The following is a 16,202-nucleotide window of genomic DNA, read 5'->3' as shown; positions in this document are numbered from 1 at the left end:
CCAAGTGTCTCTCTTTTTTTTTTTTAAGCCCCTTACCCCCCTCTAGCCTGTGGTTGCTCAATAATATTCCATTGCATTCTTTTTTTTTTTTTTTTTTGGTTCTTTTTTTTCGGAGCTGGGGACCGAACCCAGGGCCTTGCGCTTCCTAGGTAAGCGCTCTACCACTGAGCTAAATCCCCAGCCCCTGCATTCTTATTTTATTAAACATGTCACAAGTCTAGTTTTAGATTCTGCATCTAACACTGTGCTTTTCCTGATACTTTTGAGTAGGTTTTTCTATTATAATTTATAAATTTTATAGGTTAAAAGTAAATATTCATTAGTGCCTTATTTCCTGAGGCCTTAGATTTTAGGAACATTCCAGAGCAACCTGCTGTTGCCTCTATTCTGCAGCCAAGGCTGAAGGACTCAGACAAGAGGCTATGGTTAGGGCAGGAATTCTAGCCAAAAGAAGGCTGCCACCTTCTGCCTGGCGGTTTTGACAGACCTCAGGCTCTTTCCTGCCCTCACACTGTGTCCCTCCGATTTGGAGGCAGTAGTTGGTACTTGGGTGTCCCATCATTCATATCCAGGTCATGGTTCCTATCCCTTGACTTTATGCTCCAGCACAGCCTGCAAGATTTAGGGTAGCTGTGGAGCATCTCCTCATGGTTCCCATCTCCTCATGGTTCCCATCCCTTGACTTTATGCTCCAACACAGCCTGCAAGAGTTAGGGTAGCTGTGGAACATCTCCTGCCCTCAGAAGGCTGACCCTCAACAACCAGCCAGGGCTGTCGGTTTCTGGATAGGATGTCAGGTAGGGCCACCAGTTGGGAGAGAATATAGGACTGGTTAAATTAGGACTGTGAGTGAAGAACAATAACTGACTAGAATGCTAAATACGTCAAGTAGCACGTTGGGATCATTTTGTGCTCTGAAGACCACACATTACTCTCACATTCCCTTTATGATGCTTGGTCTACCCTTCTGGTCCTGTTATCTCTGGGAGGCTGTTACAAATGCCATCTGTTCATACTTCCCAGTGAGGACAATGTTCCGGATCCCAAGGATGTGCAACAGAAGTTCAGTGGCAGCCTTGTGGCTGCCCTGGGTGCATATGGGCCACAGTTCCTGGCATACTTCGGCTCCTTCGCCACAGTGGGTCTGCTCTGGTTTGCCCACCACTCACTCTTCCTGCATGTCCGGAAGGCTACACAGACCATGGGGTTGTTCAACATACTGTCACTGGCCTTTGTGGGGGGCCTCCCTCTGGCCTACCAGCAGACCTCGGCGTTTGCCCGGCAACCCCGTGATGAACTTGAGCGTGTGCGTGTCAGCTGTGCCATCATCTTCTTTGCCAGCATCTTCCAGTTTGCCATCTGGACTACAGCCCTGCTGCACCAGAGAGAAACACTGCAGCCAGCTGTGCAGTTTGGTGGGCAGGAACATGCTTTCATGTTTGCCAAGCTCGCACTGTACCCCTGTGCCAGCCTGCTGGCCTTTGCCGCCACCTGCCTACTGAGTCGGTTCAGCACAGCCATCTTCCACCTCATGCAGATTGCAGTGCCCTTTGCGTTCCTGTTGCTCCGGCTCCTGGTACGCCTTGCCCTGGCAGGCCTTCAAGTCCTATGGGACCTCTGGCCAGAGCGTCCCCAACAAGACCAGGGTGAACCCGAGACACAGTCCCAGCTCTTGCCTGCCTCCTGCTAATGCCAAGAAAGCCACTCCTGCCTATCGTAGTCATACTGCAAAGGGTCTTGTGGAGATGTCTTAGTACAAGTTTATCGCGACACTGGAGTTGTGGATATATTGGCCCGAGTATTGTTTACACTGTGAAATATCAATATCTATTTCAAAACTATGAACATTGTTCACACTTTGCAGTGAGGAGTTTCATGGGAACTGAATTTGTTTTTACCCATTTACTTACCTACCTTGATCACAACATTGCCAGGGGAATTTACTTGTCTAACTAACCTGAACAAGCTACTTTGGGCCGTCACTGAGGTATTGTTTGATGCAGCAGCATGCAGCTAGGATCAGAGGCCCATCCCTCCTCCTTGTTCTGACCGGCATGTGACCACACAGGCTATCCTCCTCGGAGCGTTCGAGCATCGAGTCTAGGCTAACTCAGGCTGAGACGCTCCTTTCTGGCTCACATCCTCAAGAGTACAGAGCTTCCCTGGTGGGGCTGCCAGTCTGTCTGCCCACTCCTCTACCAGTTGTTAGACAAAGACAAGAGGCAGCCACGGGACAGCAAAGCCCACACTATATTTGGCCCAGATATAAATTAGATCACATTCAGGTAGTGATAAATTACAGACAAAGATAGGACCAGTAGACAGGACACACTCCACAAGAGGACAGTCTCACTTAAATACAGAGGACATGCTACACTGACCATAATTTACACACAGTTCTACAGATTGAAATAAAAAGGAAAAACTACATCACAACGAATTTCTTTTGAACATTGAAAATGGTGTAAACATGATCATCCACACTGAGATCACAAATGGCTATCTGATGCACTTGTATGCAGTTTTGGCAGAAGCAGGTGAGCGGGTGGCACAATGGTCCTATGAAGCTGCCAGGCAGGTAGACACCCTGGTCCACACCACCCCAGTGTCACACTTCTGAAGGTGTCCACAAGCTGAGTAATGACAAACTGGAAAAGGCTCTAGACATACTTTTGGGGGTGGGAGGTAAGCATCACAGGAGACTTTCCATGTGAGTCTCCCCCTATCCAGGGCTGAGGCTAGAGCTTTCAATGTCTTTAACGTGTTCACTTTCTGACAGGGGCTTTATTTAGCTCTATGACACAGTTATGCTTTAGCCCATTATTGGCATGTACCAGGCTTACCTAGACAGCTCATTTCTGGGCAGATTCTTCCTAGGGTCTGAGGTGTGACAATGAATTCTTGGGTGCATGGAAGAGACAGCATTTGTCTCATTCTGTGAACCCAGTGTCTCCAGCAAGGCCTGGCCATCAGAGCTGCTTCCATTTGTTTAGGAGCCAGAGTAGAAGCTCTACATCTACAAGGAAGGGCTGTAGGCAGGCAAATACCATGTCTATAAAGTGCTGTAAGTCGAGTCTAAGGGAGTTCTAGCTGCTCCACAGCAGGAGTTATTTACACACTCCTCAGCCAGGTACCACCCGGCCTGTTCTGATCCTTTCTGGGCACTAGGTGCCCACTCAGTGGTCAAGGAGGGACACACGGCCTAGCACACACTCCAGCTGTGTGTGACACATGCGTGATAGCTAAACTCACCTACCCTCAGGGTAGACAAAGATTCCCATCCCTAAGTACAACTTGGTCAGTTCATGGCTGCCAGCTGGATGAGACCTTGTAACTATCTTCAGCCCAAATTGCTGTCTAGTGATAAGCCCAGGGGACTTGAGGATGCCACATCCATCTAATCAGTACAGGAGAACAGGCAGCATGGAGGCCAGGGCCCAACATGGTTAGCTGTTTTGAAAGAACATAAAGTGAAATCAGAGGACCCACCTGGATGGCCTGCATCCAGATGTATTAGGTCCAAGAGAGTTCTTAAGAGAGGTTTCAAAGGAGGGAAGGAATGTGGCTAACAGGAAGGACCAGCTTCGCTCATCCTGTGAGAATCAGTCTTGTGCAGAATACAAGCTTTCCAGAGCCTTGTGCCCAGTCAATACCTTGGTACTAAGGCGGAGTGAGTAGTGACCATTACCTACCCTCTCCTAAGTTTGCACGTGATACTGGATAAGGATGAGGGATCGAAACATCCCAAGACCCATGGAGATTCTATGGTCAGTGCTACAGCTAAGTCCATCTGTTGGCCAGCCAGCGTGTGACCAACCAAAGATGAGAAAGGCTGGGTGGCTGAGACCTTTCATCTTGGCTCCTCTATAAAGGATTGCCCTCAGGAGCAGGCAAGGTGTCCACTCGGGTATCCCTGATGGCGCCAGCCTTCCTGGGCTTCTGCTTAGCTTTCCTCAGCATGTGAACCTGTTCAAAGGTAGGGATTGAGGGTCAGTAGGCCAGAGTGACATTATAAGAGACAGCTCTGAGACCTCTGTGCCACGCCACAAAAGAGGAAGACCTGGAAAAGCTGCCTCGTAGCTGCTACCTGCAGCCTACTGAACACTGTCTTCAGTTCTTACCTCCTCTCTGAGGCTGTCACCAGGGCCACCTGACACCTGGGGTCCCAGAAAGCCAAAGCCTGGACTCACCTGGCCTTAGCTACTGTATAGCATCAGCCTGCCTGACCCTGACCTGGTCCATTTTGCCTCTGCTCTCAGCCTTGCCAATATACCTTAGGTGCAGTAGCAGAGATGATCATGTGACCTGGGGCCTGAATCCAGGGCTCACCGTCCACCTGCACTGGAGTAGCCTTGAGGAGTGTGACACGGAAGTAGGAGCCCTGGGCGATTCGGATTCCAGAGCGCAGCCCACCTTGTACCTGGCCCTGGGTAAGACAAAAGCAGAGCTGGCTAGTGGGACCAAGGTGTACCACGGGGCCTACCCACCAGCCTGCCATTGCTCACCATGTGCACGACACCTGTCACACCCACCACCTCCAACAGCCCGTCGTCTATGCGTGGCTTCTCAAACCTTGAGTCACTGTCAGAGCCCCACAGGTCAGCCCCTGAGCCCCAGCTGCCCCCAAAAGATGAAAACACAAAGTTAGGTACAGATCAGACACAGACCTAGCACCCGGCCCAAACTGCAGAGTTTCAGGACCCCACCCTGGCACCTGGGGATGTTAATGAAGATAAGACCCTCAATGCTGGGCAGCTCCACTTCCTGCTGCTCCACCTGCAGACGGATCTCCTTGTGCAGGCTTCGAGAGTGGCTGATCTTCTGCAGCCCAACCCGCACATACACGCCCTTGTTGTGGAACCTGCCACGCAGATAGGCATTCCAAATTACCAGGGAAAAGCTGCTGGCTGCTGAAAGTGACCTGGTCCCCCAGCCCTACCCTACCGGTACCTGCTTGTGAATTTGCCAGGCTCCTCTTCACGTGCCTGGTGGAAGTCTAGGCTGAGCTCCGCATCAATGCCAATGCCACAGTAGTTATTCATCTGAACAATCTGGAGACAGGGCATAACCAGGATGCTAGCCAGCCACCCCTGAGTGTCCAAAATTGTCCCAGACATCTCTATCTATGGTCGCCAATGCCTTTTCTAGGAACCTCTCTGCTTAAATGCCACAGCATGGCCACGGAAGGCACAACCCCACATGCTTCAATCAACAAGTTCCTGCTCTGCCTTAGGGGTAACTGGGAGGAAAACTGCACATCAGCAAAGGGGGAGCCAAATATACGGTTCTAGTAGGTGCTACACTGGTACCTTGGGGGGCTCTGTTTCTACCACATTGTTCTCTGTACTATCAATTTCATGAGCGTCCAGCAGGATTGTCCATCGATCCATGAGCACAGCATCAGCCTCATCCACAGACACCAGCACAGAAAATGGGTCCTCACCACTATAGCCTGCTCCCCAACGGAGGACCCGGCCAAGGTCATTCCCTGGGAAACAGGAGAGAAAGCATAATCCACAAACCACTATAAGTCTCTAGCAAGACCCACAGTAGGGTCAGCCCTGAGGCCCATCCCTCAAATCGATGGCTAAGCCCACCTGTACCCAGGGGTAGGATGGCCACAGATGGCTCTGGGCAGGCCAGATGGCGCCTTGTCTCCTCCAGGGCAGCGAGCACCCAGCCCACGGTGCCATCTCCACCACAGACCAGTACCCGAAAGCAGGGCACCTGGGAGAAAAGGTGGAACCTGTGTGGGAGACAGTATTCTGCCACTACCTCCTGGCTGCCCAGGTCAGAATCTGCATATTCATTCTTGCCCTGGGCAGCCCTTTCCTTTTTAGATGTTCCATCGCTGGCCATAGAGGACTTACTGATTCCAGCAGTCCACTTAGAATTCCTACTAGCTAGAGACAGGTGGAGGTGTTCTTTCCATGTGCCAGAAAAACTCTGGACTCACCCAGGAAGAGGGCCCCCGTTGGTGAGCTCAAAGACCTGGTGTGGATTCAGCAGCTTCCGGAAACTGCAGAGCAGTTCTCGTCCCTTGAGGCCCCCACTCTTGGGGTTCACAAACACGAGGAGAGGGCAGCAGTCAGGAGGCAGCTTCGTGTGCTGAGAGGTAGAGGACTGAATTATATCAAAGGTCCCACATTGGAACTGGTAAACAGTGTCCAGCCTCAGATTCCAAGCCTGCTAAGCCATAGCCATAGCCAGTCCCTCTAAGGCTAAGCAGTCCACATACTTATCTCCACCTCATTACTGTCCCCTCAGGATATCCTTTCTCATAAGAATACCACTGTGGCTGCTTGGAGCTCAAGCACAGATGTCAGGGCCATATCCACTGTGACATATGTCAAGGGACCATTCCTATACTCTCAGCTATGAAGCCACAGGCCCATGATGGAAGGCCATAGATCCTACCAGGTACCACAAGCCAGCTGGAGTAAGGCCTGGCTTTTGCAAAGCTGCCAATACACCCTTTAGAGGTCAACAGCTTCCAGATCCCACCTGCCACATGGCAGTCGAGGACTCAGTTTACAGAGGTAACCACATACTACTGGTTATGGGAATAAAGTCAGTCTCCCCATTCATAATGCCAAGAGACAGTCCCTAGGAGTCTAGGCACAGTGGGCTGGTTCAAATCTCTACAGTGGTGTTGAATAACAGGAGACACACAAGTCAGGCATAGATACAGGGTGAACAGCAGCCCAGGGTCTGCACTGCAGTGAGGACATACTTGGGATGGGGTACCCATTGGACAGGCAGAGCTGCCTGTACTTAACACTCATTTGCCCCAAGGTAGGCAGTAACAACGGCTTCATGCCTAACTCTGCCACAGAGGGCAATGCATGGTTAAACACACAGGGAGCCCAGGCCTATGTCCTCAGGCATTGAGGACGGCTACTTCCAGGGCAGGACCAGGAGGTAGGGGCAGGAGGGACCCAAAGACACTGCCCAATCCAGACTCATTTCACTTGAATTCTGTTCCTCCTAAACTGGAGCCTGAAGTCGAGATCAGGGTTCAGGGTACAAGCATGCCTTGGATACCTGTGGGGACTTTGTGGAACCCAGGCATAAATCCTTCTGGCAATCCTCATATGAAATTCTCTGTCCTCTGCAGCCCTCTGTGCACCTCTTCCCAGACATTGCCAGGTTCTAAGAGTGGTATCTGAAGTCAGGGAGCTCCACCTACTGGCCAGAAATAACCCTAGGTACATGGTTACCTGTGTGAAGGTTGGGGCCAGGATCATACTTCAGAGAACAGGGCCTGGCAGTATGTTAGTACATGGTCACAACACACTATGGCCTTAAGTGGTGGAGTTGTGTCTTGTGGTGATCCCATAAGGTTAGAAATTCATGGTTCATAATGTGAAATCAGCCTTGGTCCCAATCATCATGTCAGAACCATGGACAAGTTCTGCCTCTCTGACTAGGATGTAAATTGGTCAGCCTTGTCCTTTTGGGGCTGTTGTAAGGAAGGCCGAGGTGGCACATATCAGCCATCTGGCAATGTGGACATGGTCCTGGGGCATTAAGCTGGCCTCAGGGTCCTGACTACTCACCAGCACATCTGGAAGCACTAGTGCAGTCAGTGGCCGGCCATGCACTGCTGTGTCCCTGGCCAGCATGTATAGCCGCTCAGCCTCCGCGAAGCAGGTGACATCCAGAACTACCGCACCTGCCACAGGTGGGCCAAAGCTCAAGGTAGATATCCTACACCTGCCCACAAGGTGTCCTGTGTATCCTGTCCCAAGGTACCCAGAGAAAGGTGCATCTTGTCCGCCCTACCCAAAAGGTATTCAGGGCAGGGTCTATCCTAAGAAGTCCACCCCCAAGATGTCACAGCCACAAAACCTCTCCTGTGTTATATGACAACCAGGCACCTAGGCAGAACCTCAGCGCTGACCACAGCCAGCTCATGTCAGCTGACTACAGGTGGCATCCACGGTAAGGGGCTAGCTACCCATCCGGCAAAGTATTCCTTCAGAAGGCAGGCTCAACTCAGGATCTAGCAGTGGGTAATAAGGCTAGTCTCCCTGACCAATCATATTCACATTCAAATCCAGTACCATGAGCACTGCATGGTCTCTGAGTGTCCTGGGTTCACATGCCAAAAAGGCTGACAATACATCTGAAACCATCCTTCCCAGTAAAAGATGTAGACCCACAGAAAGGACAAAGATTGGGGAAAATAGCTAATCTCAGCTACATTGTAACAAAAGCAACTGATGTGAACCAAGAAACAAAACTAAGGGATGATTCCAGGCGCATGGATCTAGGGAAGGAAGTAAAGAGCAGGCTCTTCTATCTGACCCTAGGAACATCCACCAGGTATCAGCTCACCTTGTAAGGAGTAGACGTGACTCACAGACACCACAGCAGCTGCATAGACAGGTTGCAGTCAGAGTAGCATCCTGAGGCCCAGACCCGACCTCCCAATCTGGGGTCAGCCTCCCTCCTAAGGACATCTACATCCAAAGTGCAGTCCACCCAAGCAACCCTGTCCCATCTGTCTGGGTCAGTGTCCTGGGAATTGTCTATACCCTGTTCCTAAACAAGGCCCCTGACTCCTGAATGTACAAGGATTTCCCCAGAAGCATAGACTAAATAGTTTAGGAAACAGAAGCCCCACAATGAAGGCCATATCAGCTGTCCTGGAGTGGAAACTGAGTTTGGGCTTCAGATAGTGCATGAGGAAGCAAAAGAAATTAGGCTTGGTACCATAGTCCCACTGCCCAGTCAGGACCCTTTCCCAGCCAGAACCCTGGATAACCCAAGGTCACACCTTTGGTGGCCATGGCCTCATGCAGCAGGTTGCTGTAATCCTGAGGGGACAAGCCAGGTGGCAGGCCACCCACAAACAGGGAGACATGTGGGGTCACGGCCCTGGCCTCGGCCACATAGAACCGCGTCTGGCTCGCCTGGCGCACAGATGTCTGCGGAAAGAACAGGAATGGGGAATGCTGGGCAGCAGTGCCAGCAACGCTCCTCCAAATCCCCACTTAGCTCTTCAGGGAACTAACTTGGATACTCTTGAGACTCAAGGCCTCCCAGCTAGAGACGGGTGAAATGTTACAGAAGGTGCTGCCAGCCAGGACATCAGCTGCTGGTTGGGGAAGATACGGTGTCTGAGAAGAGATGCCCGCCTGGGCGACGGCAGGTGAGTGGACAGCCTTGATGCTGTTCTTTTACATGGCTAGGGTCTGGCAGTTCCCTCGGGAGTATTGTCTACATCCACTGACCTGTCGGATGTCCCGGAGTCGATCTAGCAGAGGTTCTTCATCCACCAGCACCGTCCGTTGGACTGTAGGATTGAGGGACACAGCATGTGGGCACTAGGATCCTCCCTTCCACAGACAGCTGCTCTAAGTCTCTGGGGCATGTGAGGATGCAGGTGAATCTGGTGGGGCCACTCAGAAGGGCCTGATCTAGCCCCAGTGTCCTGGTAGGCCCTAGCCTACTACACAAAAGGACCTGAGAAATGCAGTCCACTTACCTTGTCTGCTGCTCATAAGCACCTCAATCAGCTGGAATCTCTCCTGATCCTCAACCTATACAGCATGGGTGACATATCAAGCCTAGGACAGAACCTTCCCTCATATCCACAGGACATGCAGAGGGATAGTAGCCTGGCCCATTGACTGGGTGACCCCAAAGTGGGTGGGAATGGCCAGTATACATACCTGTCGTCCAAACAGTGGGAGAACCTCTTGAACCACAGACCGTGCTGTACTCTGGGAGTTCACACGGATGGACACGTAGGCCACACCTACCCTGTGGGGAAGAGGCTCAGAGTCCAGGTTCTAGGTACTCATGCTACCCTTCCCGCAACAGATCCTGTGCTTTGAGTCTTACTTGAGCCAGTCAGGGTAGATCTTCAGGATCTCTTGGGTACGAGGCAGAGACCTGATGACCCAGGCCTCAGGCACGGAATCCCCGGGCCCGGAGTCTTTACTTGTCTCCTCCTCAGTGGTCCCGGCCTTCCCCAGAGCCTGGGCATTGCCAGACAGTAACGTTAGGGGCAGTGCCTGCAGCTGGAAGTCCTTAGGGTCCTCGTTGATATAGTAGGCCCGGAGTGCTGCCTCCTGTAGAGGGTAGAGCCATGATGGAGGGCCAGGTGAACAGGGGACTTGGTATGGAGAGCTAGGCTAAGAGAACAGGTAAAGGAGGCAGGTAGATAGGGAAGCCAGCTGAGGAAGGGGGCAGATATGAAGGAGGGCAAGCAGAGGGCTCCAGTTATGGTAGTACGCACTGTACCTCTGTGTATAGGTTAACTCTTACCATCACTTCCTCATTCCGAGCTAGGCGGGAAACTGTAACCAGGCGAAACTGATTTTTCCTCATGGAGTCGTTGCCATCAAAGATCTTCAGGGTCTGTTTGGCTAGGCAAGAGGGGAGCCGTTGAGAATCTCAGGGGGGGGTCTAGAACCAGGTGGGACAGAGTGACAGCTAAGTGGGACACTTACTAGATTCTGTAGCTGCCGATACCTCTCTGCCTGTGCCGACTGCAGCACTCCCATCTAGGCCATCATCCCCATCACCTACGGGACAGACGAAGCCCTTATACTCAGTGCCTGGCCCAGCCAGGGTATACCTGAGTCCCACCTCTATCTCACCGAGCTCCAGGACCATGGTCTCGGGGATTCGGAAGCAGTGCATCTTGCTGAAGTTTCGGGACAACAGGCGCACACACGAAGGAGGCAGTACCATGGAGCGTAGACGTCCAAATGTACACTCAGGGGTGAGTGCTGTGGAGCACACGGAGTGAGCCTGAGAGGACAAAGGTATAAGTCTGGTACCCTGGGCAGAAAGCTGGCTAATTCCATATCTACTAGGCTAAGCAACCACTTAGATGGCGCATGAAGCCAGAGTTGCTACTCCATAGCCCAGAAAACAGTAGGATGTAGACATCTTGAAAAAGGGGAACTTTCCCCTTCTCTCACCACATACCCCATCACAGAACCCACCCCTACCTGATGGCTTTAACTCTCCCACACTCAGGGCCCCACTCATTTCATTCCTCTCCTTTGTCCCACGCTCAGGGCCCCATTCGTTCCATTCCCATGCCCACCTGTACACCACACCACTCGCAGCGTACACCAGCCAGCACATCCGAGGAGCCACAAGTCTTCCTACAGACCTCACATCGAGCACCAGAAGGCAGATTCCCCTCCCTCCAGTGGTGGTGATACGTGTCCTGGGGATGGTGGGCAGTCAGAAGCTCAGCCAGCCTACCCCTACCAAACCTACCCCAGCGCTGGTACACTCACATAATCGTGCTGTCCATCCTGGTGACACTGACGACAGTCGCTGCAGGCGAAGGGCACACAGTCGGGGTGAACGTGCAGCTCACACACTGGGGGGCGGGCAAGGTTAGGGGCCTCTTGCCACACCCCTGCCCTCCACACTGACCTCTTAGCTTGGGCTGGCTCCAACCTCAACCCCTGCCATCCTGAACCAGCTTCTTTTAGCCTGATTGCTTCCTGCCTGGTAGGCTCATACTGTTGGCACCCCCAAAGTCAGCTTGAGCCTACCACTCGTGCCCTTGACAACCACAGGTAGAGGAGGGCTGGGCTACCTGGGGTAGCAGAGACCAGCCCCTTGAGAGAGGAGCTCAATTCCAAGGGGGCCAAGGGCCCAATGGTACCTTCACAGCGGAACGCAGGTACCTCCAGGCTCTTGCGGCACACCACACAGAACTTGCGCTTGTAGAGACCAAGGGAACCAAAGCAGTGGGCTACAGGGACCTATAGGGACAGAGAAATCCTGACTTAAGCTGCTGGGTCTTGCACCCTTATCACTGGTAGCTCTGTGAACTGGCCTAACATTACCTGTTGGTAACTGCTTGGACAGAGAGAATCATTCCTCCTCCTTCACCTTCACAAATCTGCAACTCAGATCCTACTTGAGAGTGCCTACCTCAATCCGGCTGCACTACCATGAGACCTGGACTAGGGCTAGGGCTAGCCTGAATGATTGTGGGACAGGTGAGCAGAGAAAAAGCTCTCTAAGTTCACATCTGCAGTATTCTAAGCACAGGCAAAAGAAGTCCACCTGATACCCATTCCTTGCTGCTCCACAGGTCAGCAAGATTACCGGGCCCCTGTCTTATTAGATTAAGAGCTTTCAACACCCCCTTATATTCACCCTCTTGGAGACGTCACTGTGAACATGTGAGAGCAAATTACCTTCCAACGAAAATAGATTGTAAGGATCAGGTCTTAACTTGACTGGTCCTTAGCCCAAGACTTAAAGCACATTCAATAAGCAGAGGAGAAAAACTGCACACTAGAAGGGGGGTCTGTATGTCAGAACGGAAGATGATTTCTATCTTCTTTTTAAGTATTTCCTCTGAGCGTATTTGAAATCACACTAGCACTTCTTTTAATCACAAGTGTACATAAGACAGCTTTGAGATTGTTTTAAAAAGATACAGCCTCAAGATGTTGCTTCGCAAAGACAACACTCTGGCAAGCACAGCATCCTGAGACAGCAGCCAGCATTCTTGGATCCCTTGGTGTTCACACATAGTAATCAAGTATACACCAAGCAGCAACGTTAAGGGAGATCTGACAGTGTTCATTCAGAGCACTCGTCAGCTTCTGCTTGCTGTGGTGGCTTATCCCCCCCTCACCCCATTTACTTGTCTCCTCTCCTCCTCAGCTGGGAGGCAGGACCCACCTCCTAGTGCAGACATGTATAGTAAAAGTTCAGAGCGGCCGAGCTGCCAGTAAACTGGCTTTGTAAATGCAGCTGATGGAAGTGAGGCCACCATGCTCACCTGTTTGAACCGCGGCTAGCTATGCTGCTCTCACCACCATCGTTACTCACAGAAAGGAAGTCTCTGTACCTGCTGGGAGGAGCCTCATTGACAAGCACTCTGTGGAGGAAGGTCAATGGCCAAAACATACACCAACTCCAAGGCTCTAAGGCTTTTCCCATGTGCCTGTTAGGTTACAACCTCTAAAGGTTTACGTGCACTTGTCAGAGACAATCCAGAGATTCCCCTGTGCTCTCTACCTATTTTCCAGTGTTAATGACTTACAGAACTAGTCAGTGTCATAGCCAGAGCATGCAGTCCAAGCAAAGTACTCCTTGTTTGGTCCCTTTGCAGCCACATCCACTTCCTAACCTTGAACCTCTGATCTGCATTCCTCTGGTTTCCTCAGAGTTCCACAGACAAGAATGTGACCTTGGACACTGACTTTTCTCGGTGTATAGTTACCTAGAAATCCACTCAAGGTGCTTGGCTCATAAACCACTCCTTCCTTTTTGATTGTGAGCAGGACAATCAAACTCTGCCCTTTGCTCCCTAACTATGATGTGGCTAAACTGAATAATACAAAAGACAGCTAGGGCTCAGCACTTAACCCAGGAAAGCCACGCGGACTGCCCCCACACTCACCCGGACGAGGCTTGGCGCAATGCTTGTGCACGGGGTCTTCACCTGCTTTAGGCACTTCTCATGGGACATGAAGTTGCAGACTACAAGGAAAAGAGCTGTGTCAGTCAGCCCACTTTGCTAAACAGCCCAGTGTGTGCCCCAGGAGGTGAGAAATCCCAGGACTCAGCCTTTGCCAGCAGACCATAGGGAATCGGAAATCGATCACAGGGCTAAAAGTCCAGCATAAACAAGTCACTCAGCCCGAGCTGATTGGGAGTTGTTTCTGAGCTCAGCCAGTCAACATGGTACTTATCCCTGTGCCACTTAGTGGCAGATGTCACTCCTGTGATCCAAGGTAGTCACACCATCCTCAAGAGCCCAATGTCCACTAGCCTCAAGAGCCGGATGCCACAGTAGGACCATGGTGGGAGATGAGTGTGTCCTGCTGTCTTGGGAGTGGCCCAATGCCCTCACACTGACTCAGCTCCCTTGTCTCTGAGGCCAACAGAGGAGCAGAGAGCTGAGTTCCCCAAGACAAGGTGCACATAAACAGCTGTGGGAGGGGCTTAGGAAATACAAAACACACCTGGTTGGGGGTGGGGGTGAGGGGCTTGTTTCCAGACCTCAGCACAATAGAGCTTCAGCAGCGAAACAAACTTGGAGATGCACAAGAGGGGATTGTAACCTGTCAGAGCCAGGGCAGGATGAGGGAGTGAAGGGCCTGGGCTGGCTACACAGGTGGGATACTGGGGAGAGGCTGTAGTAATGAAGGCACATGGCCAGTAAGGCAGCCTGGGAAGCCAGGGCCTATCCAGAGGGCCCCAGCTGCTGCTTCCCTCCTGCTGAGACCCCAGACACCTCATTCCTAGAAAGAGACCAAAGTTTTCCATGAAATGTTCTACTTGAAGGAGGCTAGCTAGCTAGGGCTGGTGAGAAAAGCAGAGGAGAAAGTAATGACCTAACAGGAATCTTTCCAGGCGCCCCATTTGCTCCCCCTTAGAAGGCCTTGCCAGCTGCCCCCTCTGTGGGCTGAGACCTTGTGTGTTCCTGCAGGTGGAAGGACTCTGCTCATACCCTCGTGAGGATGTCTACAGCAACGCTGCTTAGAAGAGGCTCTGTACCCTCTTCTGAGTAACAGACTCTCCGGCTGCTGGCTGCTATACGTGAAGATTTTGCTTAGGTTTCCTGACTCCACAGACCTAGGCACAGACAGGGGTCACACCTGTGAGGGATACCTAGATTCGAGTCCTACATTCATTATCTCTCAGTTCTGCAGAGATCCTAGGTCTAGCCTCTGACCTGTAGGGTCTAGCCTCCGATCTGTAGGTCCACCTCCACTACCTTTACGTTCAGAGATTAGACTTAGACTTGAAGCTATGCCTGCTATGACTTTTACCCATAAAGTGAGGTAGAGGACCACCCTTCTACCTGAAAACCTGCCTATGCCACCTTTGTAGGGTCCTGGGGTATAGTTTCAGACATGTAGCTAAGTCAGTGTACACATCACAGCCCCCATCTTGGTGGGACTTTGATACTGTAAGTGGGCAGGTAGGACAGTGTAGTATTTCTGATCTGACAGAGAAAACCAGGTGACCTATGTCACTACTAGGAGGTGCTATGACAACCTTGCCATCCCCACTAACAGAAGACACTCCTATGTGAGGAGCTATGTATGACCTTAGTGATCCTGCCCAGAGCACAAGACTGTTCCCTGAATAGGACAGATGCTGCTCCCACTTTCAGACCTTGGTCAGGACACACTGTCAAAGGCCCAGATGTCCCTCACAGATTTGTGTCTCAGGGCTGCCTCTTCACAAGAGTAAGAATGAAAAGAGGGCCAACCATAGAATTACCCGGAGAGCTGAGGAAGAGGTGCCATCCTCTGCCCTGTCTAGCCGGCTCGGCGGCTGGGTGGGAGCTGTGTTGGGACATGCCACAACTGTAAAGAGGGCTGGGCCTGGCTTTCCAAGCAGTTGAGCCTGAGCAAAGCAGCATTAAGTCTCTCTGTGCATGCGCTCGGGACAAGAATGACCAGGACCCACGGCCAGTCACTCCTGCTGTCCCAGTCGCTTAGGAAGCCAGACATGGAAACAGCAGAGAGAGCCCCATTGTCTCAAGTCTCAGTCCTACCTTCGTATCTCTATGCCTAGGCCCAACCACTGCCTCAACGCACACCTTGCTTCTTGGAGCTCCGTTGGATTCCAACAACAGCATTGCATTACACGACTCTGTCTCCACCTCCCAGTAGGAAATCCTGAGATTCCAAGTCAAGAGAGGCCAGACCCAGGGCACCCCTCCTTCCTGCCCTTAAAAGCAGGTGTCACCTCCATAGGAAGGTCCTACTCAAACAAGAGGCTGTCTCTGAGCCCACCCACTGCCAAGAGGGGCAGGGCTCAAGGGTCAGGGCAGTGTTCCGGGAAGGAGGGCACCAGCTCCTGGGAGCGGCCTTAGGACGCGGGGTGGACTCTCACCATCGCACAGGAAGCCGGCCAATCCCCAGATGAAGTCCGAGCAGAGGTGGCAGAAGGTAGGCTTGGTGAGTGTCACCTTGCGAAAGCTGTGGCCGGGTGCTACGGAGCCGATAGCTCTGCCAGTCCGCTCCGGCCCTGACCCCGGGCGTGCGCGGCCCGAGATGCCCAGCACAGGGCTGCCGGCCGGGCTGCCGAGACGTGGGGAACCACTGCCCGGCCAGGTCCGGGCCCCGGACTCGGCTGCCGTCGCCATCTCACAACCCGAGCGCCCCAACTCCAGGTGCACGCTAAAGCCAGGTCCGCGGTGTAACGAGGGCCTTAGGCTGTGCCTGCTCCCGGCTTCCGACTGC

At 52.2% G+C, this 16,202-nt stretch overlaps 2 protein-coding genes across 44 annotated transcripts in view; one reads left to right on the top strand and one right to left on the bottom strand.

Moving 5' to 3' along the window:
- Positions 1 to 2,440, top strand: part of Tmem175 (transmembrane protein 175) — a 16,676-nt gene extending 14,236 nt beyond the window's left edge. For 32 of the 33 annotated variants that reach the window (XM_087583703.1, XM_087583687.1, XM_087583689.1 and 29 more), the window contains one exon: positions 1,024 to 2,440. In XM_087583703.1, the coding sequence (XP_087439829.1) occupies positions 1,024 to 1,690 (667 nt within the window). In that variant the 3' untranslated portion in view covers positions 1,691 to 2,440. 33 annotated transcript variants of the gene reach the window in all.
- On the bottom strand, positions 2,231 to 16,202 carry Dgkq (diacylglycerol kinase, theta). 11 transcript variants are annotated; one of them, NM_001198804.1, is given in 23 exon segments: positions 2,231 to 3,966; positions 4,274 to 4,426; positions 4,506 to 4,617; positions 4,715 to 4,861; positions 4,951 to 5,051; positions 5,310 to 5,488; positions 5,598 to 5,746; positions 5,957 to 6,108; positions 7,560 to 7,675; positions 8,341 to 8,379; positions 8,783 to 8,933; positions 9,240 to 9,301; positions 9,494 to 9,548; positions 9,681 to 9,771; positions 9,853 to 10,082; positions 10,279 to 10,379; positions 10,464 to 10,538; positions 10,614 to 10,767; positions 11,069 to 11,194; positions 11,268 to 11,353; positions 11,645 to 11,744; positions 13,403 to 13,482; positions 15,853 to 16,192. In NM_001198804.1, coding segments are annotated over 23 exon segments (2,814 nt in total). In that variant the 5' UTR covers positions 16,106 to 16,192; the 3' UTR covers positions 2,231 to 3,864.

The sequence above is a fragment of the Rattus norvegicus genome, chromosome 14 (assembly GCF_021556685.1).
Source record: "Rattus norvegicus strain SHRSP/BbbUtx chromosome 14, alternate assembly SHRSP_T2T, whole genome shotgun sequence".
NCBI lineage: Eukaryota > Metazoa > Chordata > Mammalia > Rodentia > Muridae > Rattus > Rattus norvegicus.
The sequence above is the reverse complement of the archived record's forward strand: the minus strand, read 5'-3'. Positions and strand labels throughout refer to the sequence as shown.

Excerpts from the sequence above, each read along its gene's own strand:
- Dgkq (XM_087582078.1), bottom strand. The coding sequence starts at position 16,105 with ATGGCGACGGCAGCCGAGTCCGGGGCCCGGACCTGGCCGGGCAGTGGT. Across the intron at positions 10,083-10,278 it reads CTCGGAATGAGGAAGTGATG|GAGGCAGCACTCCGGGCCTA; the intron begins GTAAGAGTTAAC and ends TACCCTCTACAG. Across the intron at positions 4,427-4,505 it reads TGACAGGTGTCGTGCACATG|GGCCAGGTACAAGGTGGGCT; the intron begins GTGAGCAATGGC and ends TGTCTTACCCAG.